This window comes from Saccostrea cucullata, unplaced genomic scaffold, assembly GCF_032062105.1.
Source record: "Saccostrea cucullata isolate Sc308-1 unplaced genomic scaffold, CSIRO_AGI_Scuc_v1 ctg6214, whole genome shotgun sequence".
NCBI classification, from domain to species: domain Eukaryota; kingdom Metazoa; phylum Mollusca; class Bivalvia; order Ostreida; family Ostreidae; genus Saccostrea; species Saccostrea cuccullata.
In genome coordinates, this window is record NW_026934947.1 from 28,406 (window position 1) to 49,430 (window position 21,025).

At 32.4% G+C, this 21,025-nt stretch overlaps 2 protein-coding genes across 2 annotated transcripts; one reads left to right on the forward strand and one right to left on the reverse strand.

Annotated features, from left to right (window-relative positions):
• Positions 1-817: 817 nt before the first annotated feature.
• Positions 818-10,334, forward strand: LOC134241585 (uncharacterized). Its single transcript, XM_062723621.1, has 3 exons — positions 818-874; positions 7,773-7,820; positions 7,976-10,334. Exons 2-3 carry the CDS (start codon positions 7,781-7,783, stop codon positions 10,306-10,308), a joined length of 2,373 nt encoding a protein of 790 aa, XP_062579605.1. The 5' UTR covers positions 818-874; positions 7,773-7,780; the 3' UTR covers positions 10,309-10,334.
• Positions 10,335-19,797: 9,463 nt separating this feature from the next.
• On the reverse strand, positions 19,798-20,788 carry LOC134241584 (uncharacterized). The gene is made up of 4 exons (XM_062723620.1): positions 20,772-20,788; positions 20,632-20,693; positions 20,394-20,528; positions 19,798-20,300 (listed from the first exon to the last, which is right to left on the reverse strand). Exons 1-4 carry the CDS (start codon positions 20,786-20,788, stop codon positions 19,798-19,800), a joined length of 717 nt encoding a protein of 238 aa, XP_062579604.1.
• Positions 20,789-21,025: the final 237 nt, after the last annotated feature.

The window sequence follows — 21,025 nt, forward strand, 5'->3', positions numbered from 1 at the left end:
AGTTCTTGTGATAGGACAGTGCTCTATTTATTTTATAGTAAAATATACCCCCTATTACTTCTTTAAAAATCTTTTTCCCTGCTGCTGGGTATTACATACATAATTATTTTAAGAGAGGGTACCTCTAAAATTGTGAATTGCATGGCTCCAGGGTCTGGTGATAGGGAAGAGATACTTGTACAAAAAATATATTGTCAAAATGCATTATTATTTGAAACTCTTCCCCCTTTTATTCTATATAGCAATGATGAGCAACAGTATTTTAGTGCACTGCAAGGCCCGTGGGTAAGGGTATGTAGATGGGGAATGCTCAAATTAAAAACGTTTAAAATTATGTTGTCCGATCTTTACTGTCCATTTCCAAGAAAAGGCTTTTGTCATACTGAAAAATATAATTACCGTATTAATGGAAATTTTAGTGAGACGCAAATTTAGCCTTAGAAATTGGTATTTTAATTTTAATTTAGATGTAAAGTTAGATGTAATGTTAGCGTTTTTTTTTAAAGCTCACTATATAAGCAGTTACTAATAAAGCGCAATTAATTTTTAGCGATATTCAATGAAAGCGATCTTGGCACCTTCTCTTATAATGCCAAAATTATATCTTCGCTAAAATTTCTGCTTATATGGTTTAGATTTTGATATCTTTATTTCTGAAATTCCTAGACATAAGTTAATTTTTTTTCTTCTTTACTTAGAAGAAACTTCCTTGTTTCCTCAAAATACTCTTAAAGGTAAGACATTGTTATATTGACTTTTAGATCTGTTCTCACATTGATTGATTCCTGTTTTTCATGTCTTACGGGTTTTTTGACAGGACAAACGATCACACTACATGTCAAAACAGAAACTGTAACTTCAACGGATAGATATTGTAAGTAGTCGTAAGGTAAATGAAGAACAGGTTGTTTTTTGTTTTTGTTTTACATTTAATTAAACTTCTTTTAACTATGAATTGAATAGGTTGCAGTGAACAAAAATCCTGTGTGTTTTTATTTTGCTTCTTTTTTAATGTTGTATTTCTATCTCCATTTAGTTCACAAATTAAATGTGTCAAAAATTAGGCGCATACCGGTGATTTTTTAGGGTAAACTTTACAAGTTGTCGTCTTTTTTATTTGTTGTCATGGAATATGGTACTAGCTTATTTTATTTTTTATATCCCTCTTTAGCTTACCTGAGCCGCTGGCTCAAAAGTGTTTTTCCGATCAAAATTTGTCCGTTGTCTGTCATAGTTGTTGTTATTGTTGTCGTCGTTTTCAACTTTTTACATTTTCATCTTTATCTGGGCCAATTTCAACCAAACTCATCTCAAAATATCCTTAGGTAATAGAGATTCATGTTTCTTTAAATGAAGGGCCATGCCCTGTTCCAAGGGGAGAAAATTGTGAATAAGTGAATAATTAGGGGTATCATTTGAAAATCTTCTCCCCAAGACGCATTTGTCCAGAAAAGATGAAACTCATGTGGAAGCATCCTCATGTACTGTAGATTCAAGATTGTTGAAGGTATGGCCCCCAGGGTAGGATAAGGCCACAACTGGGTATCAAAGTTTAACATAGGAATACATGGGAAATCTTTTCAGGAAGCATTTGTCAAGAAAAGATAAAACTCATGTTGAAGCATCCTCAAATACCCCAGTAGTGTAGATTCAAGTTTGTTCAAGGCATTGCCTCCGGGGTTAGGATGGGACCACAATGGGATATTAAAGTTTAATATACGAATCTTTTAAAACATCTTCTTCTCAAGAATCATTTGTCCAAGAAAAAAGAAACTCATATGAAAGCATCCCTTTGTATGAGGGCTGTTCAATAAAAAATGTCAATGGTGCTCGGAAAAAAGTAATAGACGATTTTCAATGATTTAGTTTTCATGATTTTACTTATTAATTAAAAGATATTTCTGTAACATTTTTTGTCCAATTTTTGATTGGGTGTTTGGGGTACGATCCTAAGTATACTAAAAAAATGACAGATATACCGATTTCCTGGACATGTTTCTTCCGTCTGAAAGGTGTTTTTTTCCGAAGGCCTTCGCAGAAGATTTGATCACGTACCGACCCACTTCCATTCCAATTGAAGTTTATAAACTTGTTATTTATTACCTATATATACATTTGAATAAGACAATAGAATATTTTCGAATTTAAATTATTGCACTAACTGTCCGTCGTAGATTTTGAAACCTGACGCAAGGTGTAAATCGGCTTGCATGGCGGTTACGCTTCGAATTCATTAGGCTAAGGGATCTATTTCGAAGGGAGTATTTTTGTGAAATGCTTCTTGTGATTAGTAACAGCGAACAGATTGTTGTCTGGGAATATTTTCATTCTTGAAAATTGATAATCGATGCTGAAAAGACACGTGACGAGAAACACGTCTGAAGTTTGATGATAAAAAGTTGGAGGAATTTCGGTCGTTTGAAAGGGATTGATGAATCCGATGAATTGAGACACTTGTCCGAGCCGGTTAATTTGCAATTTGATCAAAAACATTCAACGGTTTGAGTAACGTAAGGCATACTTATCGTAAAAGCACGGAGACCCTGGCGACAGCTTAACATTGAACTATGAAAACACCGAGGTGTTTGGCAGCTGTTCATGGCATGATTGCAATGATATTTTCCAACAGATTTACACATTTATCGTGAGTAGAATTTAAAGATAAAATAATAGTTTTTTTCATAAAAATTCAACCAAGGTCTATCCAAAAAATAAGGATGAACGTTAGAGACTGTGCAGCTGTCAAAAGTGAAGAAAATGTAAACAAGCGTAAAAATGTAAAACTAACGCTTAATTTTCTCTATTAACACTGTAACACAGGTTGAATCGATTGCCAAAAAAGTGTATGAAATACTTATTTACATTTTAAATAAAATAATTATCATTTTACTTGCTTATTTTGATCATTTTTATACATGAAAAGCAAGTACAGCAGGTCATTGTATAATTTATGTACCGGTAGATATTATTGCGCCGTGTGATTAGGTCACGTATTGACCTCTGATTTCTGACAAATTTCAGACAGAATTGAAGATATTTTATCTCTGTATGTTTATATAATGGAGAGATACCACAGATGTATATATTACTTATTGATCAGCCCTCGTAGTGATCATTCAAATTTGTACCGGGTATGACAATCGGGGGTAGGGTGGGTCCACAATAGGGTAACAAGTTTTAGTATAGGAATACACGAAAAAACTTCAATTCCTAGCATAGGAATACTTCGCAAAAAAAACAAATCTTCTCAAGAACAGCATAGTAATGCCAATTATATTTATTAGAAGCGTCCATGTTTGTTCAAATCATAATCCCCTGCAGGAAGTATGGGACCATAATACTGGAGACACTTATTGTCCTCTTATTTGCTTAAATTAGGTATTTTGAGCTAAATATATTTGTAACCTGCAAAGTATTTGTCACACAGTTGCCAACAGTGAAAGAAGGTTCTACAAGAATTACTCCGATATATGATGAACATAGTAAAAGAGCATTAATCTGTGTTACTAGCCGTGATTCTAACAAAAATTGCATACTTTTTATCACTTTTATTCAACAATTACATGTAACTCAACAATTTGTATAAAGAAAATGATACGTATCAACGAACATATACTAGTTTAGTTATCTGTCCGTCGGTGACGACGATGACCAGTCTCATCTTCGTGGGGGAGGGGAATGACCAGGACGGTGGATGCGGAGGTGACTAGTAAGGCCCATCCTCGCTGAAGCAGAGGATGGAGTTTTTCGACTAGAGCCATGCCCCTTCTTTGGAAATCTAAGCTGGGATGCTCAGCAACTTAAGGGCAATAACTGTGTCTCCAGCATTGAAGCCACAATAGATTTGATGCTACCATACATTTTCTTACTAGTTAGGAGTATACCTTACCAAATATCACTATAAAGTTTATTCACCAAAAATGGTACCGACCACCCCCAGTGGTTCATGGACTACATGTGATAGTAGCATATAAATAGCTGGGCACTCTTTTTTAGTTACATCTTTTAAGAAGCTAAAAGCAGGCAACAAATGCGTTTCTTGTAACACTCTTTAGGTTTTCTCTAACCGAATCTTGCTTTGGAAAAATGTATTTTAAGACACTTTAAATTTATAAAGTCGTAACAACTTCAAATGTGTCTTGATCGATTTATTAAGGAGAGATGATACAAACAAACTTTTGTCAAATGATTTGAAAATAACGACTTGAGTCATGTTAACATGAATAAAATGAACAAGTTTCACCGCATAGTTTATAAAATCTAATTCAAATTTTCGCAAAAATAGACAAAAATAGGTTTTGAAGTGAACAATATATGTATAGATCGATAAAGATGGTTTCAGAGAGGCAGGGTTTTCAACATCAAAGAAGGTTTACAATTCCTCCATACTCTAGATAAAGTAGGCACAAAATATATACCGATCCAGGCATCCAGTTTTTGTTTGTATCATCTGTCCTTAAACTCATGAAATATTTTGTACCGGAGCAATACATGTACTATGACTTTTTTCAAGCATATTTAGACTACACAAGAAGAAGATTTATTGATTGATATATCAAAAAGTTTATAATAATTGTGTTTCAGGGCTGCGCTGACGCAATTTATGTGAAACACTCCAATCATTATATATTACCGACACATGATCTATATATGTAGTAGCGTGATATCATCGCAAATGTGTTTAAATATATGTACATGCACCATCGAGAGAATCATCTACATGTATATGAAATGGCTATACTAAAGCAAAAAGCTTACAAAGTGAATTCAAATCACAATTCATCGATTAAAGGGGTTTTAACACGTATCAAAATTTCTTAGAAATTAAACACAGTTATATTATTAGAACATACTTATCGTTTATTATAAAATTACGCCATTACGAACTTCTCAACACTTTTAATGATTAGTGAATGATGTGTGTGCGACTTTTAAATTGAATGTTGATAATTTTTTTTGTTTTGAAAGTACAATTTCTATTAGATATTTTATAATACAGAAAACAATCGTGAGCGCACTTAGAAAATTGCCCTGAACTATAGAATGGAGACAAATCCTCGTGCCGATCAAGTCCCTAGAAAGTAAAAAAAAAATATTCCAGTGCTAATTTTTCATCCAAAAGATCACAATTTGTATCTGACTATCTTTCAATTATCCGATTATCAATTATTTAATTTTTAACAGGTTTAATTGACGAAACCATTGATGCGGGTTTTTTTTTAAACAGAATAAGTACTTTGCTGACACCGTTGACGTCAGAGCAATGGCGCGCAACATCAACGATCAAAATATTTTATTTTTTGGAGACATTCAAACTTTGAATCGCTAAAACACCCCAAATATTAATTTTTCTAGCCAAAAGAATTTGATGGATGATTTTAAGGATAAATAACACAAACAATCTTTTTTTCAGAAATCAGCATTATTTCTCATAGATTAACATTTTAATTGACAACCTGAATAATGTTTACCAAGTAGAGTGGGAGAATTTTATAAGATTTTGTCATAAAGTTAAAAAATTGTGCAAAATTTTGTATGGAATTAAATAGAAGGCAAAATAAAATCTCAAATCTAAACACCAATGAAAACCTACGATTTCTTTATATTTCATGGATTTATTATTTATATCAATACAAATCAAAATCAGTCAAAAAATATATATCAACCCGCGCATCCATTTTTTGTTTGTGATAAGTACCCTTAATGGTACATAAACTTTGATTTATTTAAGGTAGAATGCCACACCAATTTTTTATTTTATAGATCTTTGAGTCATCCTTTATAAACAATGGTTTCAGCATTGAAAGGCTGATATTAGCTCTTAATTATTTAATAAGAATTTGTTTGTATTTTTTTCAAAGAAAATGAAAAAAAAATATTTATATCCAAATAAGTTGTTTTCGCATTAAAAGTTTGATGTAAATGAATGCATCATATGATTATCTTATAAAATATGTAAAGAGAGCCTGGTTAGACTTTTTAAATTTTTATATAAAAAATTATTTATGAAAATAAAACACATAATTTGTGAATATTTTTTAAATATATGGGTAAAAACACCATTAAACTAGTCATAACTAAGAACAATATGTTTGTCAATCATATTTTTAAAAGAAATTGAAACGAAATTGAGAAATTTAGAGAAATTAATTTTTTTAAATATTTGGACCTAACCCGATTGAAATTAAACTGATCCCGATCAAAATTAAAACAAAATGAATAAAATGCGGATTTATTGTCTCTTTATGTATTTACAATGAAGAAATCTATTTTATTGTCAGTTTTCATAATGTTATAACCCTTATAACATCTTATCAGACTAGCGTTCTTAGGAAAATGTTATTTATTTCCAATAATTGTACAATTATGGTCGGGATCGGTTTAATTTTGATCAGGATTGGCCAAAATAAAAAAAAAATAATTTCTCTAAAATTTGGCTATTTCGTTTCAATTTCTTTTATAAATATTTATTAATGAATATGTTTTTCCCAGTTGTGACTGGTTTTAAGAAGATTTTACCCACAAATTTAAACAATATTCACAAATTATGTGTTTTATTCTAATAAATATTTTTTTTTATAAAAAAAAAATAAAAAGTCAAACCAGACTTTTTTTACATAATTTATTAGGTATTCATGCGATTTATTCATTTACAGCAAAAGTTTTACAAGAAAGAATCTAATTTTGATGTAAATAATTTGTTTAGTTTTCTTTGAAAAAAAAATCATATAAAATAATTAAGAGCTAATATTGGCCTTTCAATGCTGAAACCATTGTTTAGAATGGTTGACTCAGAGATGTATAAAATAAAAAGTTGGTGTGGCATTCCTCCTTAAATAGATGAGACATGATAAAAACCTTTTAATTTATGTTGTTTAACGTTCCTCGAAAAAAGTTTTCTCTCATATCGCGATAGCACCCTTTGCCAATGGATATCTATACTCGGCACTTAACAGCCATTGAGCCAGGAAGGATCTTTGATGTGCCAGCAGCTTCTGCGACTTGGAGCCTCTGTTGATATGGTCTAATCCGAAAGACTGAACGGTCGCCACGTTCAACAGTGAGATTCGAACCTGCGACTTAAAAATCTACTCCTTTACTGTGTAAATTACTAAAGATTTATGCTAAGGCTTTTATACTTGTGTATTTATTAAAACAAGATCTTTTCACAGTTTATTTTTTTTAACCTCTTGACCTTAGAGTTGAAGCCATATAAAAAAAGGCCACTTCAATAAATATTGTAGCTTAAAAATTTACAACTCATTTAAAGGGCTTCTGTATTCCATAGATGTATTGTTGATGATAAGACCTTTCTTTGGATAGAGTCAATTTTGACATTTTGACATACATCTTGAATTTTACTTACTTTTTTTTTTAAAGTAGGTGTATAGCTTTATATTTTACATGCGTTGTTCCTACGACTATACGTGCGTCTCAGTACTATTAGTTTTTACCTTATCTTTACTTTGAATTTCGCCCATTAAAACATTACTTTTCATTGATTACATAATTTGAATAATTGGTGCCTGACCTTTCATATAGGTATATTCACTGAGAACAGTTCTTTCTTTGAACAACAACCTTTTTGACTCTTGACCTTTGCATTTGAGGGAGATTTCTTTGCATTTGAGGGAATTTAATCTTCACCATTACCTGCCACACATTGGCATCTGTGATTCAAAATGCATTTTGTTCTTTTTATATGTCTCTATAAGTATTACAGTAATCAAGTTGAACAAATTTTTTACATGGACCTTAAATTGTTTTTTCAGCGTTTGCAATGCTTAAAACAATGGAAGATTTGTCTGAAGAGAATATTGGTAATGTAGATTTTTTATGGGTCAATTAACAAAAAAGTATTTTCGCAAAATAACATTGTATTTTTCGTATTTTTGATTTTTCTTTTAATTATTTTTTTTTTTGGGGGGGGGGGGGGGTCTGATATTAAAGTAGAATATATTTTATTTTATTACAGAAGAAACAAAGAGATATTTGAAAAAGTACAAAGTAATTGACAAGTACTTTGTTGAGACACAAATGTACGACAAAGCAAAATCGTGCTTAGAAAAACATGGCATACTTATCATGACGGGTCCTCCTGGTTGTGGAAAAACTAATGCTGCCATTCACTTAATGCTTGGACTATCTGATCAAGACTGGACGTGTAGAAAAATTCATGCATTAGAGGAATTTTCCTTTATTGAAAAGGATGAAAAATCCCTCGTGTTTATTGATGATCTATTTCACCATAGCTTATTGGATTACGATATTGAGAGTTGGTGGGATAAACTAGAATATTATTTTTCCAAGCAGATATTATGCTCTGGAAAAAATAACCAGCAAAAATTGAATCTGATTATAACAGCAAGGGAAAATGTTATCAATAGGGTGTGTTTATTCATGAACAGGGTAGCTCCTCTTTTTCAAGAAAGCTTTCGAGTAGATTTTAATAGTCTAACTGATGATGAAAAACTGGACATTTTCAGTAAACAAACTGAATTTTCAAGTAGAGAAAAAAACATATCGTTTCCCATCGTAAACGAGGAATTTCGATCAAAGATTAAAAAAGCAGAAGGACCGATAGGATTTCCACTCTGTGCACATTTATATGCTTGTAAGCAGGAATACAGAACTCGAGGAGTAAAATTCTTTTCCCATCCCATTGAATTTTTGAAAATTCAAATAAGAGATGAAATCGAATCTGACAAGAGTAGCAGAACTAAAACTTTGTTTTTCGTTCTTTTTCTGTTCGAATGGCATTCGACACAGTTACAAAAGATTGGACGTTCCGCAAAAATTCACATAGAACGAGAAAGCCATTGTAGACAGATTTTGAATGATATTTCTAAGGATCTGATCGATAATTTTATTCCATTGGATTTTACAGAATTGGCAAACGTTGCACAAAGACTACAGGGCTCATTTTTCTTGGTGGAGACCGAAGGGAATTACAAATTTGTACACGACAGCATCCATGATGCTGTTGGTGCTTATTTCTGTGAAACATATTTCACAGAAACAGCAATGTATTTTCCATTAGATATAATTAAAGATCAAGAATATTACAATTTAAGTGAAGCGTCGATGGAATTACTTGCTCAACGTCTTATTTATGACGCTCTTTGTAATAGATTATCTGAAGTATTTTCCTGTCGCATATTCAGAAATAAAACATTTGTTGACATTTTCTGCAGAGAACTTAAGAAAAAAAAATTGATAACAATAAACAGATTTTTTACCTTAAAAAACGAAAGCTCCAATGTATCACTTCCATGTTTGTTCTGGGTTAGTCATAACTCTTTGACTTACGCATCGGAGAGTTTGTATGAGGTCACAAAGGAAAATTATGTAAATACTGATTACCAGTTTTACCTACATTTATATGGGGAATGCTGCTCTAGAAACAAAAACTTGCTTACGACCGTTAATGGCATGCTACGAAATAATTTCGAAGAAATAAAAAAAGAAGTCTTTAATTTTCGGGATGCTGATAAAAACTCAATTCTTCATCTTCTAGTTTTGTCTGAGCGATCAGATGAGAGTGTGTCGGCTGCGGTTGAAAAGCTATTAGATGATGGGTTAAATGTCGATTCTCGAAACGGGAGAAGTATCACCCCCCTTATGTTTGCAGTTGAACAAACTTTATCAAGGAAACATGTAATTAAAACACTAATTAGTCATGGTGCAAAACAAAAACTTAGTGATTCCGAACGATCTACGGTATATCATCATTGTCTACGTTCTGATAATGATGATAAGACATGTGCAGAGTATTTACAGCTTCTTCTTCCTAAATTAGAAGAGAAAAAAGAAATCTTAAGCAAGGGCGATTCAAGGGGTGAAACAGCGCTTAATACCGCTGCAAAGCAAATGCATTGTAGTAGAATATGCAGTATCCTTAGCCTTCTACAATATGAAGAGTGTATTGTTGGAACATTAAATGAGGAAGGATTCTCCCCAATACACAACGTTGTTGAACATCTCAAAGGAATCTCCACATTTGTGAAGCTTGAATGTTGTATTAGAGTAATTATTTTCCTTAGATATGGCATAGATCCGCAGAAACTCTCAGATAAAAATTTCCGTGCTGTCGACTTGAGCAAAGATGACGTTGTTAACCGAATTTTGAAAAATCCCAAGGACATTTCAGTTATGAAAAATTCTTTAGATGATTTATTAAAAAATATGGAACCTAAACACTGCAAACTAGACATTCTTCCAGACCTGAATGAAAAACTCGGTATTGAAATACAAAGTCGCATAGAAAAAGCTGTTCCATACTTGTTGAATGTGATTTTTGAAAAATAAAATGATTAAAATACTTTAAAGTATACATTTTATTTTATCTCAGAAATAATATCTTAACAAAGAAATTACATGTGTATTTCTATGAAATAAATTAATTGACACTACAGGTATGTTATTCCCCGCTTATATTTATAATTATCGTATTTTGTAACTGTAACAATAAATTTCAAATTAAAGTTGTTTTAAGGATGTACAACACACCTCCCCCCCAAAAATTCCTGTCGTTTAATTTTCGTTCTTTTTGTATATTTAGTACATGACTATATCTACTGCATGTATGCATATTTTGGACAAAATCGTTCGAGTGGTTTTTGGACAGGAACTTCCGAAAGTTACCCCCCCCCCTTTAGTTGTTTACAAGGAGAGAAAAATTTTTAATCAATGAACTACTTAAACCTTGATTTTCAATAAAACCAGGTTAGATATAAATGTCAAATTTCATTTGCTTATTCCTTTGACCATTTAACACAAAAACATAGTTATCTTTTTTATATACATATCATCAAAACAATTTTTAAAGACCTTAAACCGAAAAAACTATGAATTTTCTAAACCTTAAAAATAGCGTATATTTCAAATTCTAATTTTTTTGTGAAAAAACCTGTCGTTTAATTTTCGTAAAAAACTTTCTTTAGGTAGCTGGTAGTAAAAGTAATCTTCATAATTTTTTGTATAATTTTTGTACGACCAGTTTTGATTTAATAGCGGAAAATAACCCCCTCCCCCAATCTCAATAAATCACGTTTCCGCGCGTATTTCAGAAGGGGGTAGATCACTTTGTTATATGAATCTACAAATACACATTAAAAAAAAATTAAATTGGAATATTGCTTTTGCTTTAAAAATATATCAACTTACAAATTTAAAAAGGTCTCATACGTAAAGCGTATTTAAATGTAGATTTTTCGGCAGTTTTTGAATACTCCAATCACCCCCACCCCTTCCCTTTTTGCGTCGAAGACCATAAGCGTTTGACGAAACGTCGTTTTCAGTGCGAATTTACTGGTATTTCGTCAAGATTCCCGGAGGTATGCATTATAGTTTTTAAATTCATGAATGTAGAATAAATATTGACTACTCTTCTTATATGTACAGTGTATCAGGAAAAAATTACTGAAAGATTTTAGTGTTTAGTCCATATACGTATGCATTATCATATGCATTCCATATCACATGAAATCTGGATACGAATTCAAGTTTTGTTGACTGAATGTTGATTTTTCATTTTATTTCTTTAATTCTATTCATTCTAAAAATGGTGTACGTTCAACTCTCCTGTGATATAAATGGAATAATTGTAGTTTCATGTCATTATTTCAAACGAGACAGTATGTGGCCGTGGGAATACATGTACATCGACATTTGCATTAGATGTACATACACCCCTCATGATATGTACGCATTTCTTTCAATGTCGTTGCTTCTAAAGTTAAAATGAAAATTCCGTATTTGTCCACATTAACTTCAAAATATCAATCATTAAACTCTTCATTGATTTTTCAATTTATATCAAATCCCATATTGATATTTTTTTTTAAATTCTTATAGGCTACGTTTTGTTTTCATTCGAGAAAATGCGAACTGACATTGTTGACAGAAAGTTGATTTGCTGCAATATAGGATTTTCATAAATGTAGATAATTTCAGTGCAAGTGAACAATTCTTTTCAATTCTATACTTACATTGTGTATATGATGTCTATAGTATTCAATTCTCGGATTTATCAGGTCTTGCTGTAAATGTATCTGATTCTCTGGAAAACCGTGAATAAAAGGAAGAAAATAAACATCTCCTACATTTTTAGAGTTGTTCCTCTTTGATCAGTTAGGGTCTGAGAACAACATCGATTTTACATTGTAAAAAGTTTATTGTTTATTTATTGTTGTTTTATTCAATTAAAGAAGAAAAACAATATTTATATCGTGTATACACTATTTGTAATGAAGACCATTAATCGGAATGTTACATAGCCAATTGTACATAATAAAAATTTTGGCAATGTAAAATAAAATTTTCAGAATAAAAAAAATCTGCGCTTTGGTCATAAATCAATTTATTGTATATGAAATGAAAAAAACATTAAAAGATGGTATTAAACTATTAATTTTACGGAGTTTAATCGGGTTAATTAAAAAAAATAATTGTTGATTGAGTATGGTACGCACAATCACAGCCAAGCCCTTATCCTAATGTTCTTTCATGATTGATATACATCGGGATCGTTTTACTCGTCGTTTTGACGCTTTATTTTTGAGGTTTAACTTGACGTCACGTCAAACGTTAAATTGAAATCGCAAGAGTTATCTCCCCCAGTGTGTTGTACGTCTTTAAATATAATTGCATTGAGTGAATAAATTCATACATCCGTTTACACATGCTGAAAATTAAAAAATTCGTTACTTGGAATGTAATAATTTTGATTAAATAAGTGACTGAGCTACCATTCCTGGTAGGTATTTTCCAAACAAGTATATTGATTGATTGATTGTATATTGTTTAACGTCCCTCTCGAGAATTTTTCACTCATATAGAGACGCCACCACTTGCCGGTGGAGGGCTACAAATTTTGTCCTATGCACGGCACTCAGGGCCTTTTAGCAGTGAGGGATCTTTTTCGAGCCAACACCTACTGCGACACGGGGCCTCAGTTTATACGGTCCCATCCGAAGGACCTGTCTCCACGTCCCGCAGTGGGATTCGAACCCGCGACGTAAGGATTGACTCCTTACTTCTGGACTCTAACGCAGACGCTATAACCACTGCGCCACGCGGGCGACCCAAACAAGTACATGTCTATATAAAAACTGTGCATGGTTAATACAAGTTATAAACAGGTAATAATTGAAATAAAAGCATGCGTTCTTTTGTAAATATTTTTTGTATGCACGATGGGTTATCAAAACGGCTGCGAAGTGATTGAATTGCTTTCATAGAAGAAATGACACACACCCTCACACACCCTCACACACCCTCACACACACACACACACACATACATATATATATATATATATATATATATATATATATATATATATATATATATATATATATATATATATATATATATATATATATATATATATATATATATATATATATATATATATATATATATATATATATATATATATATATATATATATATATATAAAACCAACAACATATAAAGCACAAAAAATGGCCAATGACAACAACAATAAAAATTGTAAATTTTTCAATTATTACCTGTTTATTACTTGTGTTCTTATGACTTTTTAACTTTTTTCTTTGTCCTGAGGAAGGGAGAGAGCGTCCCAAAAATTTGACAATTTTTGTTGTTCGTGTTGTTGGTAATTTGTAGTACTTTTTCTACATCTTCCTGTACATGTATATGTAAGCTTATAATTACAATTTGAGTACAATATTGGGAAGACGACTCATAGAATTTTAAGTAAAAGTCATCAGGCTTTATTAGGTCACCTGAGTAACTCAGGTGACCTATTGCTATCCGTTTTCCTCCGTCGTCGTGTGTCGTGCGTCGTGCGTTAACATTTGAACATTTTCAGCATCCTCTCTGAAACCGCTGCACCAATTTCAACCAATTTTAGCACAAAGCATCTATGGGTGATGGGAAACAACAATCGTGAATTTCGTGGTCCCCGCCCCCCTAGGGCCTGAGGGTTGGGCCAAAACAACAAAAATTAGTGCAATCTTTAAAAATCTTCTTCTATACTCTTGGACATCAATAGACAAACTGTTGGCATGAATGTAATGAGCATAGATCTTCTACCAATATAAGGAAATTCATGGCCCCAGGGTCAAGGGTTCTAGTGCTAGGGCGGGGCTATATAGATCATATAGTGAAAATGCATGATTTTTGAAAATCTTCTTCTTTGCTCCTTGGTATTAAAAAACCAAGCACATAGTTATGATGAGCAAGAGTGCCTCTTCCAAAAGTGTGAATTTTATGACCCCAGGGTCAGGGGTTCTGGTGTTAGGGCGGGGCTGTATTGGTTATTTAGTGAAAATGCATTTATTCCTCGAAAATCTTCTTCTCTACATCTGGGTATCCATAAACTAACTAAGTACATAGTTATGATGAGTAAGCGTGCCTCTTCCAAAAATGTTACTTTTGTGACCCCAGGGTCAGGGGTTCTGGTGTTAGAGTGGGACCCTATTGATTATAAGGTGAAAATGCATTAATTCTTTGAAAATCGTCTTCTCTGCTCCTGGGTATTTAATAAACTAACCAAGCACATAGTATTAATTAGCAAGAGTGCCTCTTCCAAAATTGTGAATTTTATGACCCAAGGATTAGGGATTCTGGTGTTAGGGCAGGACTCTACTGATCATATAGTGAAAATGCACAAATTCTTTGAAAATCTCCTTCTCTGCTTCTGGGTATTAAATAAACTATGTAAGTTAATAGTTATGTTGATCAAGAACGCCTCTTCCAAAATTTTGAATTTCATAGCCCCAGGGTCAGGTGTGTTGGTGTTAGGGCGGAGCTTTCTTGATCATATAGTGAAAATGCAATAATTCTTTGAAAATCTTTTTCTCTACTTCTGGGTATTAAATAAACTATGTAAGTTAATAGTTATGTTGATCAAGAGTGCCTCTTCCAAAATTGTGAATTTTATGGCCCCAGGGTCAAGTGTTCTGGTGTAAGGGCAGGGCGCTATTGATCATATAGTGAAAATGTATTAATTCTTTTTAAAATCGTCTTCTCTGCTCCTGAGTATTAAATAAACTTAGTATATAGTTATAATAAACAAGAGTGCCTCTTCCAAAATTGTGAATCTTATGGCCCCAGGGTTAGGGTGCAAGATGTTTCGGGACCACGACGTTTCGGGACCTGACAGATACGACGTTTCGGGACTAGCGACAAGACGGTTCGGGACTTGGGTAAAGACGATTCGGGACTTGAGTAATTTTTTTTTTCGGGATCTCAACAAATTATTTTATTATGGTGATAAAGCATATTATTTTAAGTACACATTGTACGTAATATTTCAAGCTAAATCCGAATTTTAATATTTATATAAAAAAAATTCATAAAGATATACTTTGATGTGTTTTTTTCCATAACAGACGAATTAGAATGATCTCTACGAAATTTATTCTTATTTCTAAAAATCTTATCAAATCTTTTATAAGTCATTTTTTCTTGTGTGTATGTGGTAAAGGGGGGGGGGGGGGTTGTTGTTCCAAACTTTAAGCTTCTCAGGTTGATGATATATGTTTTAAAAATATTCAAGTGATTTCCAGCTACCGTTTTATATCTTAAAAAAAAACATGTCAGTAAATTGTTAAAACAACAACTAGGGTCAGGTGTTGGTGTTACGTACATGTATAAAAACGCCGCCGGTAATGCCAACTAAAAAGATCGATTGATGGTTTCTTTCGAAATTATTTTCTGAAAATAAAATTCTAAAATATGGAAAAAATGTCGTTTTTTTATTGATAATGAAATAATTCAAAATCAAACAATAATTATACAATGGCAATGATTTCCCCATCATCAATAGTTCATCAAAATATAAAGGTTTTCAATTTGTTTTGAACTTGTTTTTGTCTATTTTTTTCCCAAACAATTTCTAATATTTTTTTTCAAAAAGTTTGATCATAGTATTGTAAGATTGATATGAAAAATTTAATATTTGCAATTTAAATAATATTTAGTATTTATTATTATTATGCATTGGTCGGGTATATACGAAGATGGGTTAATTACTTTCATTGCACGAGATTTGTTGTCTGTGTATACACAGTAAACATAAATTAAAAAAAACAGCTACCCATAAACGTAAAGTTTTTACTGCACATGTGCTAGCTTGAGCCTTTGTAAATTCTGTAAACAAATATGAAATAAAACACCTAAAATGATTATTATTATTGAGAGAAATAAAGTCTTAGAAAGAAAACACGTCCGTGGTCTTTACAAAGCAGATTGTCTCCCGGTGTCTTTAATTCTACAAATTCCCGTATCAAACATTATATCAAATACATAATTCAAATGTATATTTTTTGAATTAAATTTTGGTTAATCAAATACTTTATAAAGGTAATATATATCATGTATATTAAATACTGTAATAAGAAATTAAAGAGACAACATTGAGAGCGTTTTATTTTCTCGGCAGGCGTGCTTCGTGCCGCATGCAAACTTTTAAAACTAATAAAATCTCGTATCTTTGCTTCTTAAATTATAAATTGTGTATTAACTGAGAAATTATACATGTAGAAACATAAAAACACAAGTAAACAAGTTTTATTTCATTTCCTTAACAAAATACATTGAAGTCCCGAAACGTGTTAGCCCAATTCCCGAAACGTGTTAACCCAAGTCCCGAAACGTGTTGACAGGTCCCGAAACGTCGGGGTCCCGAAACATCCAGAATTCCAGGGTTATGGGTTCTGGTGTAAGGGCGGGGCTCTATTGATTATGTAGTGAAAATACATTAATTCTTTGAAAATTTTCCTTTGCTCCTTGATTTTATGCCAATGATCCAAGTTTATATATTTAAGATGAAAAAAGGTGCATCTAGCATAATGGATAATTTATGCCCCCCTCCCTGGGTCGGGGGTTAGGGGGGTGGGGTATAAAGTCTGAAAATAAATTAATGCTTTGAAACCTGCTCTTTGGAATTAACCATTTTATGATAAAATTTGCAAAATTTTGAAATATGTGGCCCCAGGTTCAGTGGTTCCTTTGGGATGAGGTGCATTACTGGTTATAAAGTGGAAGTGCATTTTCTCTTAAAATTACTCTGATCTACTATTGGTATTAAGTAAATAGAATAAGCATGCTAAGTCTATAATTATGATAAGCAATGATACCTCTTTTAACATTGTAAATTGCGAATTTAATGGCCTCTGGTTTAAAACACGAAGCAAATTTAATTGTTTGAAAGTTGTTGCACAATACTCAGGTGACCTATAAGGTCCGTGGGCCTTTTGTTATTAATATCAAGTCTAATGATGAGAATTTACAGTTATGATATCTCTCTTTCTCTTCCGTCTTGATGTTTCCTGTATCCTTATGTCTTTGTATATTTTAAATATTGGGCACATTAATATTCCTGAACTGTTAGTATCTTGAGATGATGAAATTTTATAATAATTGTCGAAGACCAACTATATTTCTGTTCTCTTCTTTTTGTCAGTAAAATTGTTATTTTAAATTTTTATGCATTGACTGATGTATTTACCCAATTCATTTACCAAATGAACTTTAAATACTGGTATAAAAAACTAAAGAAAATAAAAACGTAAATATTCATGTATTATTCTACGTGGAAAATTAAAACATATAATTAATTGCTTTGATAAAAAAAAGAAATAAATATAAAAAAAACAACCCGGAGAATTAGAATAAATAAAATATACATGTATTTAATATTAAATAATATTTTAATTATCATAATAGATTTACACTTCACAGACACACATTTTGCTTATATGTACAGTGTTTTGGTTTATATCGATTTAAATCTTATATCCCAATCGACAGATCAGTATGCCATTTTGATTGGTTAATGTGCTGATTGACAGCTCTGAAAAGAAATACGGGACCCGCGTTCGGTCTCTGGGACCGCTACTGAATTTGGGGTCCGCTTCGGGTTTGCTCGGGGTCCGCTACGGGTTCGCTTTGGGTCCTCCCCGGGTTCGCTCGAGGTGAGCCCTAGCGAACCCCGAACGAAACCGAAGCGTACCATGAGAGCGAACCCGGGGTCCGCTCGGGGTTTGCTTTCTGTTGGGTTGAGTCCGGTCGGTACTGTAAATTGAGAGAATAATCTTGTTTAGTATCATCAGGAATTGGGTCTAGTTTACGTTCATTATGGTGAAGTCATTCAGTTTGTTAATACCATTTGTGCGGAATGACTTAAATCCGTGCATCCAGAACTTTTCTTTGGTTTTTTCTCTGAGTGTCTGTCCATCTTGGGTTATGGTCAATCACCACTTCTTTCATGTCCTCCAATTTGTGACCCCCATAGTTGAAATGTTCCTTAACAGGTTCATTGAGTTTTGGGGTCTTAATTATCGAACAGTGGTTATTGACTCTCCTGGGGAGATCTCATGTTTCACCAACATACTGTTTGAAACAAACTTTGCAACTGATGAGATAAATGCAGTTGTCAGTATGACAGGACAAATTCCCTAGTATTTTGTAGTGCGGCCTGTAACAGGACTGTTAAAACTGTCAGTGTCAGTGCTGTGTTTACAAATAAGACATCTTCTGTCAGAGCAAGTTTTAAAGCCCCCGGTAGGTAATTTATTATGTATGATTAAATGTCATAAAGAATTGACATATTGTAATGGAAGGTTGACATAGTGTGAGTAAATGTCAAAGAAAGTTGATATAATGCAAAGGTAATGTGGGTTAATGTCATGAAGAATAAACATTATGTAATGGAAGGTTGACACGATGCAATAGTAGTGTGGATTAATGTCATAAAGAGTTGACATAATGTAATGTAAAGAAAAGAGGACACAATACACTAATAGTGTGGTAAATGATATATTGAGTTCACATTATGTAATGGAAGGTTGACATAATGCAATAGTAGTGTGAGTAGTCGACATAATGTAACGTGACGCAATGCAATTGTTGTGTTCTGCTATAAGGCAGTATTGGCATTCCATATTTCCATACTTTATGAATGAAAATGTGATGGTATGAATAACTGCATATTGCTTGCAAAAAAAAACAAGTTTACACATTTATTTTATATGACGAAATAGAAAGAACAATGGCGCTTTTGATTTGCATTCGGCAGGAATCTGGGTGTACTTGTAAAGTAAAAATTTTATCGACATGTCTCAAGAAATGTTAACATTTTTTCAGGGGGGGGGGGGGGGGGGGGGGGGGGTCCTGTAAAATGGGAAAGAAAAGCATTTTCCTGAAAGTAAGTTTTAGATTTGCTAAAATAATAACTTGAAAATTGGCTAGATCAGACATTTGGTATAAAATGGTACATTTTAAAACACGTTTTTCTAATAAAAAAAATTCTATCCCTAGGTCTTCTCTCCGTGATTTTGAAAAGTTATTCGACAAGGTGTGCATTTCAATTCAAGAAAATGAACAAACATATGCAAATCATTTTCCCAAAAAATCCAAGTGTAAATGTGGTGCTTCTTTGTCCATTAAAAGTTTTCAATGATATGCAGCACTGATAGCTCAGTAAGATGAACTACCTGATCGATCAATGCACTAGAAGGTAGTTCTTGGTTCGAGTCTCGCGCGGGGCGTTAATTACTATTCTTTAATAATCAATTCTTTTGTCAGTTTCATTTAATGTACTGATTTATTGAAGTTTTGAATTAGATAAATAAGGTAATTTGCACCAAGATAGATGTTATTTTCTATAATTCAATTTGTTGCAGAGTTTTTTATGTTTATATATAGCCAGGATCGATTCTGTGCAAGAAAGGAAATCATTTCTTTTGAGAAACAAACATACTTGGAAAAACTGGATAATTACCAATATGAAATAAAATCTCCTTTTCAATCAATAATTTCCACATAAACATGGCCACTTAATTCCGATTTTGAAACATTCAACGCCTCTTGAATCTGATTTACATTATCAGCATCTTTTTCTAAATGCTCTTTCGCAGATTTGTTCTCATATATGGCGCTCCTCCCTTCTTCAGTGTCCTGCTGCTGACATATTGGATCTATATACGTGGAATCAGTAGGAATATCAACCTCTTTACTAGGAGTATTAAGGTTGAGACATTTGTAACTGACGATTTGATTTGAGCAAACGTTCCGTTCCCTTTCATATGGTATATTTTGAGATCCAAGGCAATGTTTATAAAAGTATGTTCCGACGAAAATTGCAAAGAAGAGAATAAAGATACCAATGAATGAAACAATTATGTAAAAAACCAAATTAGTTAAGCCTGGAAAGGTAATTGTTCCATCCTTTGGAGCTTCTTCCGTGATAAATGATGATTTTTTTGGTATGTTTTTTGTCGATAGATAATGCGACGGTGTGCTTTCAACTGTCAAAATACAATAAAAATAGATACAATCTATGAACATGGTTGTATAATGATTGCATTAATGTTATTTTTAGCTCAAATAACTTGGATAACCTTGATGTTTGTTGCATCCGAATCTATGGTCACATAAATTTTCTTTACACTCGCATGTACCTTGACAATCTTCGCCATAACTTGGAAATATGCAACTTATGGAACAGTTGATACTGCGGTAGCCAATCGGGCACTCTTTATGATAGAAATACAATGTAGGATATAAAAACAAAATATTCCTTTTAAATGTACTAAGGATAAATGATTTAAATAATACTATTTAGAAATCTATACATACTTTCACAGGTCAATTTGTTATCATTCCAGAATGATCCTGCGCAGCAAATAGATCCTTTAAGGCTGTAAAAAATATAGATCAACAATAATTTTAAAAAAGTTATTATTATAATACGACTACAATAAAATATAACTTTTTACCTTCCACATATAGACATGGCTCTCCATGGCAGCAAAAACTTTATTGCAAACAACAAAATCATCTTGTTTTGTTGAACTCGAATGAAAAACATGCAAAGGTTAGCTATGTAGGTTGAATATGAATTATGTTATTTTGAAATATAGATATATTTTACAAGGAAATACTCATCATCGTGTATTAATTAAACTTGCACCGACAGGAAATGTGCAAGTACTTTAATCAATTTTTGTTAGATCAAAGCAAAACAAAAACA

Bases quoted from the DNA above. Each gene is read 5' to 3' on its own strand.
- LOC134241585 (XM_062723621.1), top strand. From the start codon at position 7,781: ATGCTTAAAACAATGGAAGATTTGTCTGAAGAGAATATTG. The intron at 7,821-7,975 runs GTAATGTAGATT...ATTTTATTACAG, and splicing joins TTTGTCTGAAGAGAATATTG to AAGAAACAAAGAGATATTTG.
- LOC134241584 (XM_062723620.1), bottom strand. The intron at 20,529-20,631 runs GTATGTATAGAT...TCTATCATAAAG, and splicing joins TAACAAATTGACCTGTGAAA to AGTGCCCGATTGGCTACCGC. The intron at 20,301-20,393 runs GTTATCCAAGTT...GTATTTTGACAG, and splicing joins CGGATGCAACAAACATCAAG to TTGAAAGCACACCGTCGCAT.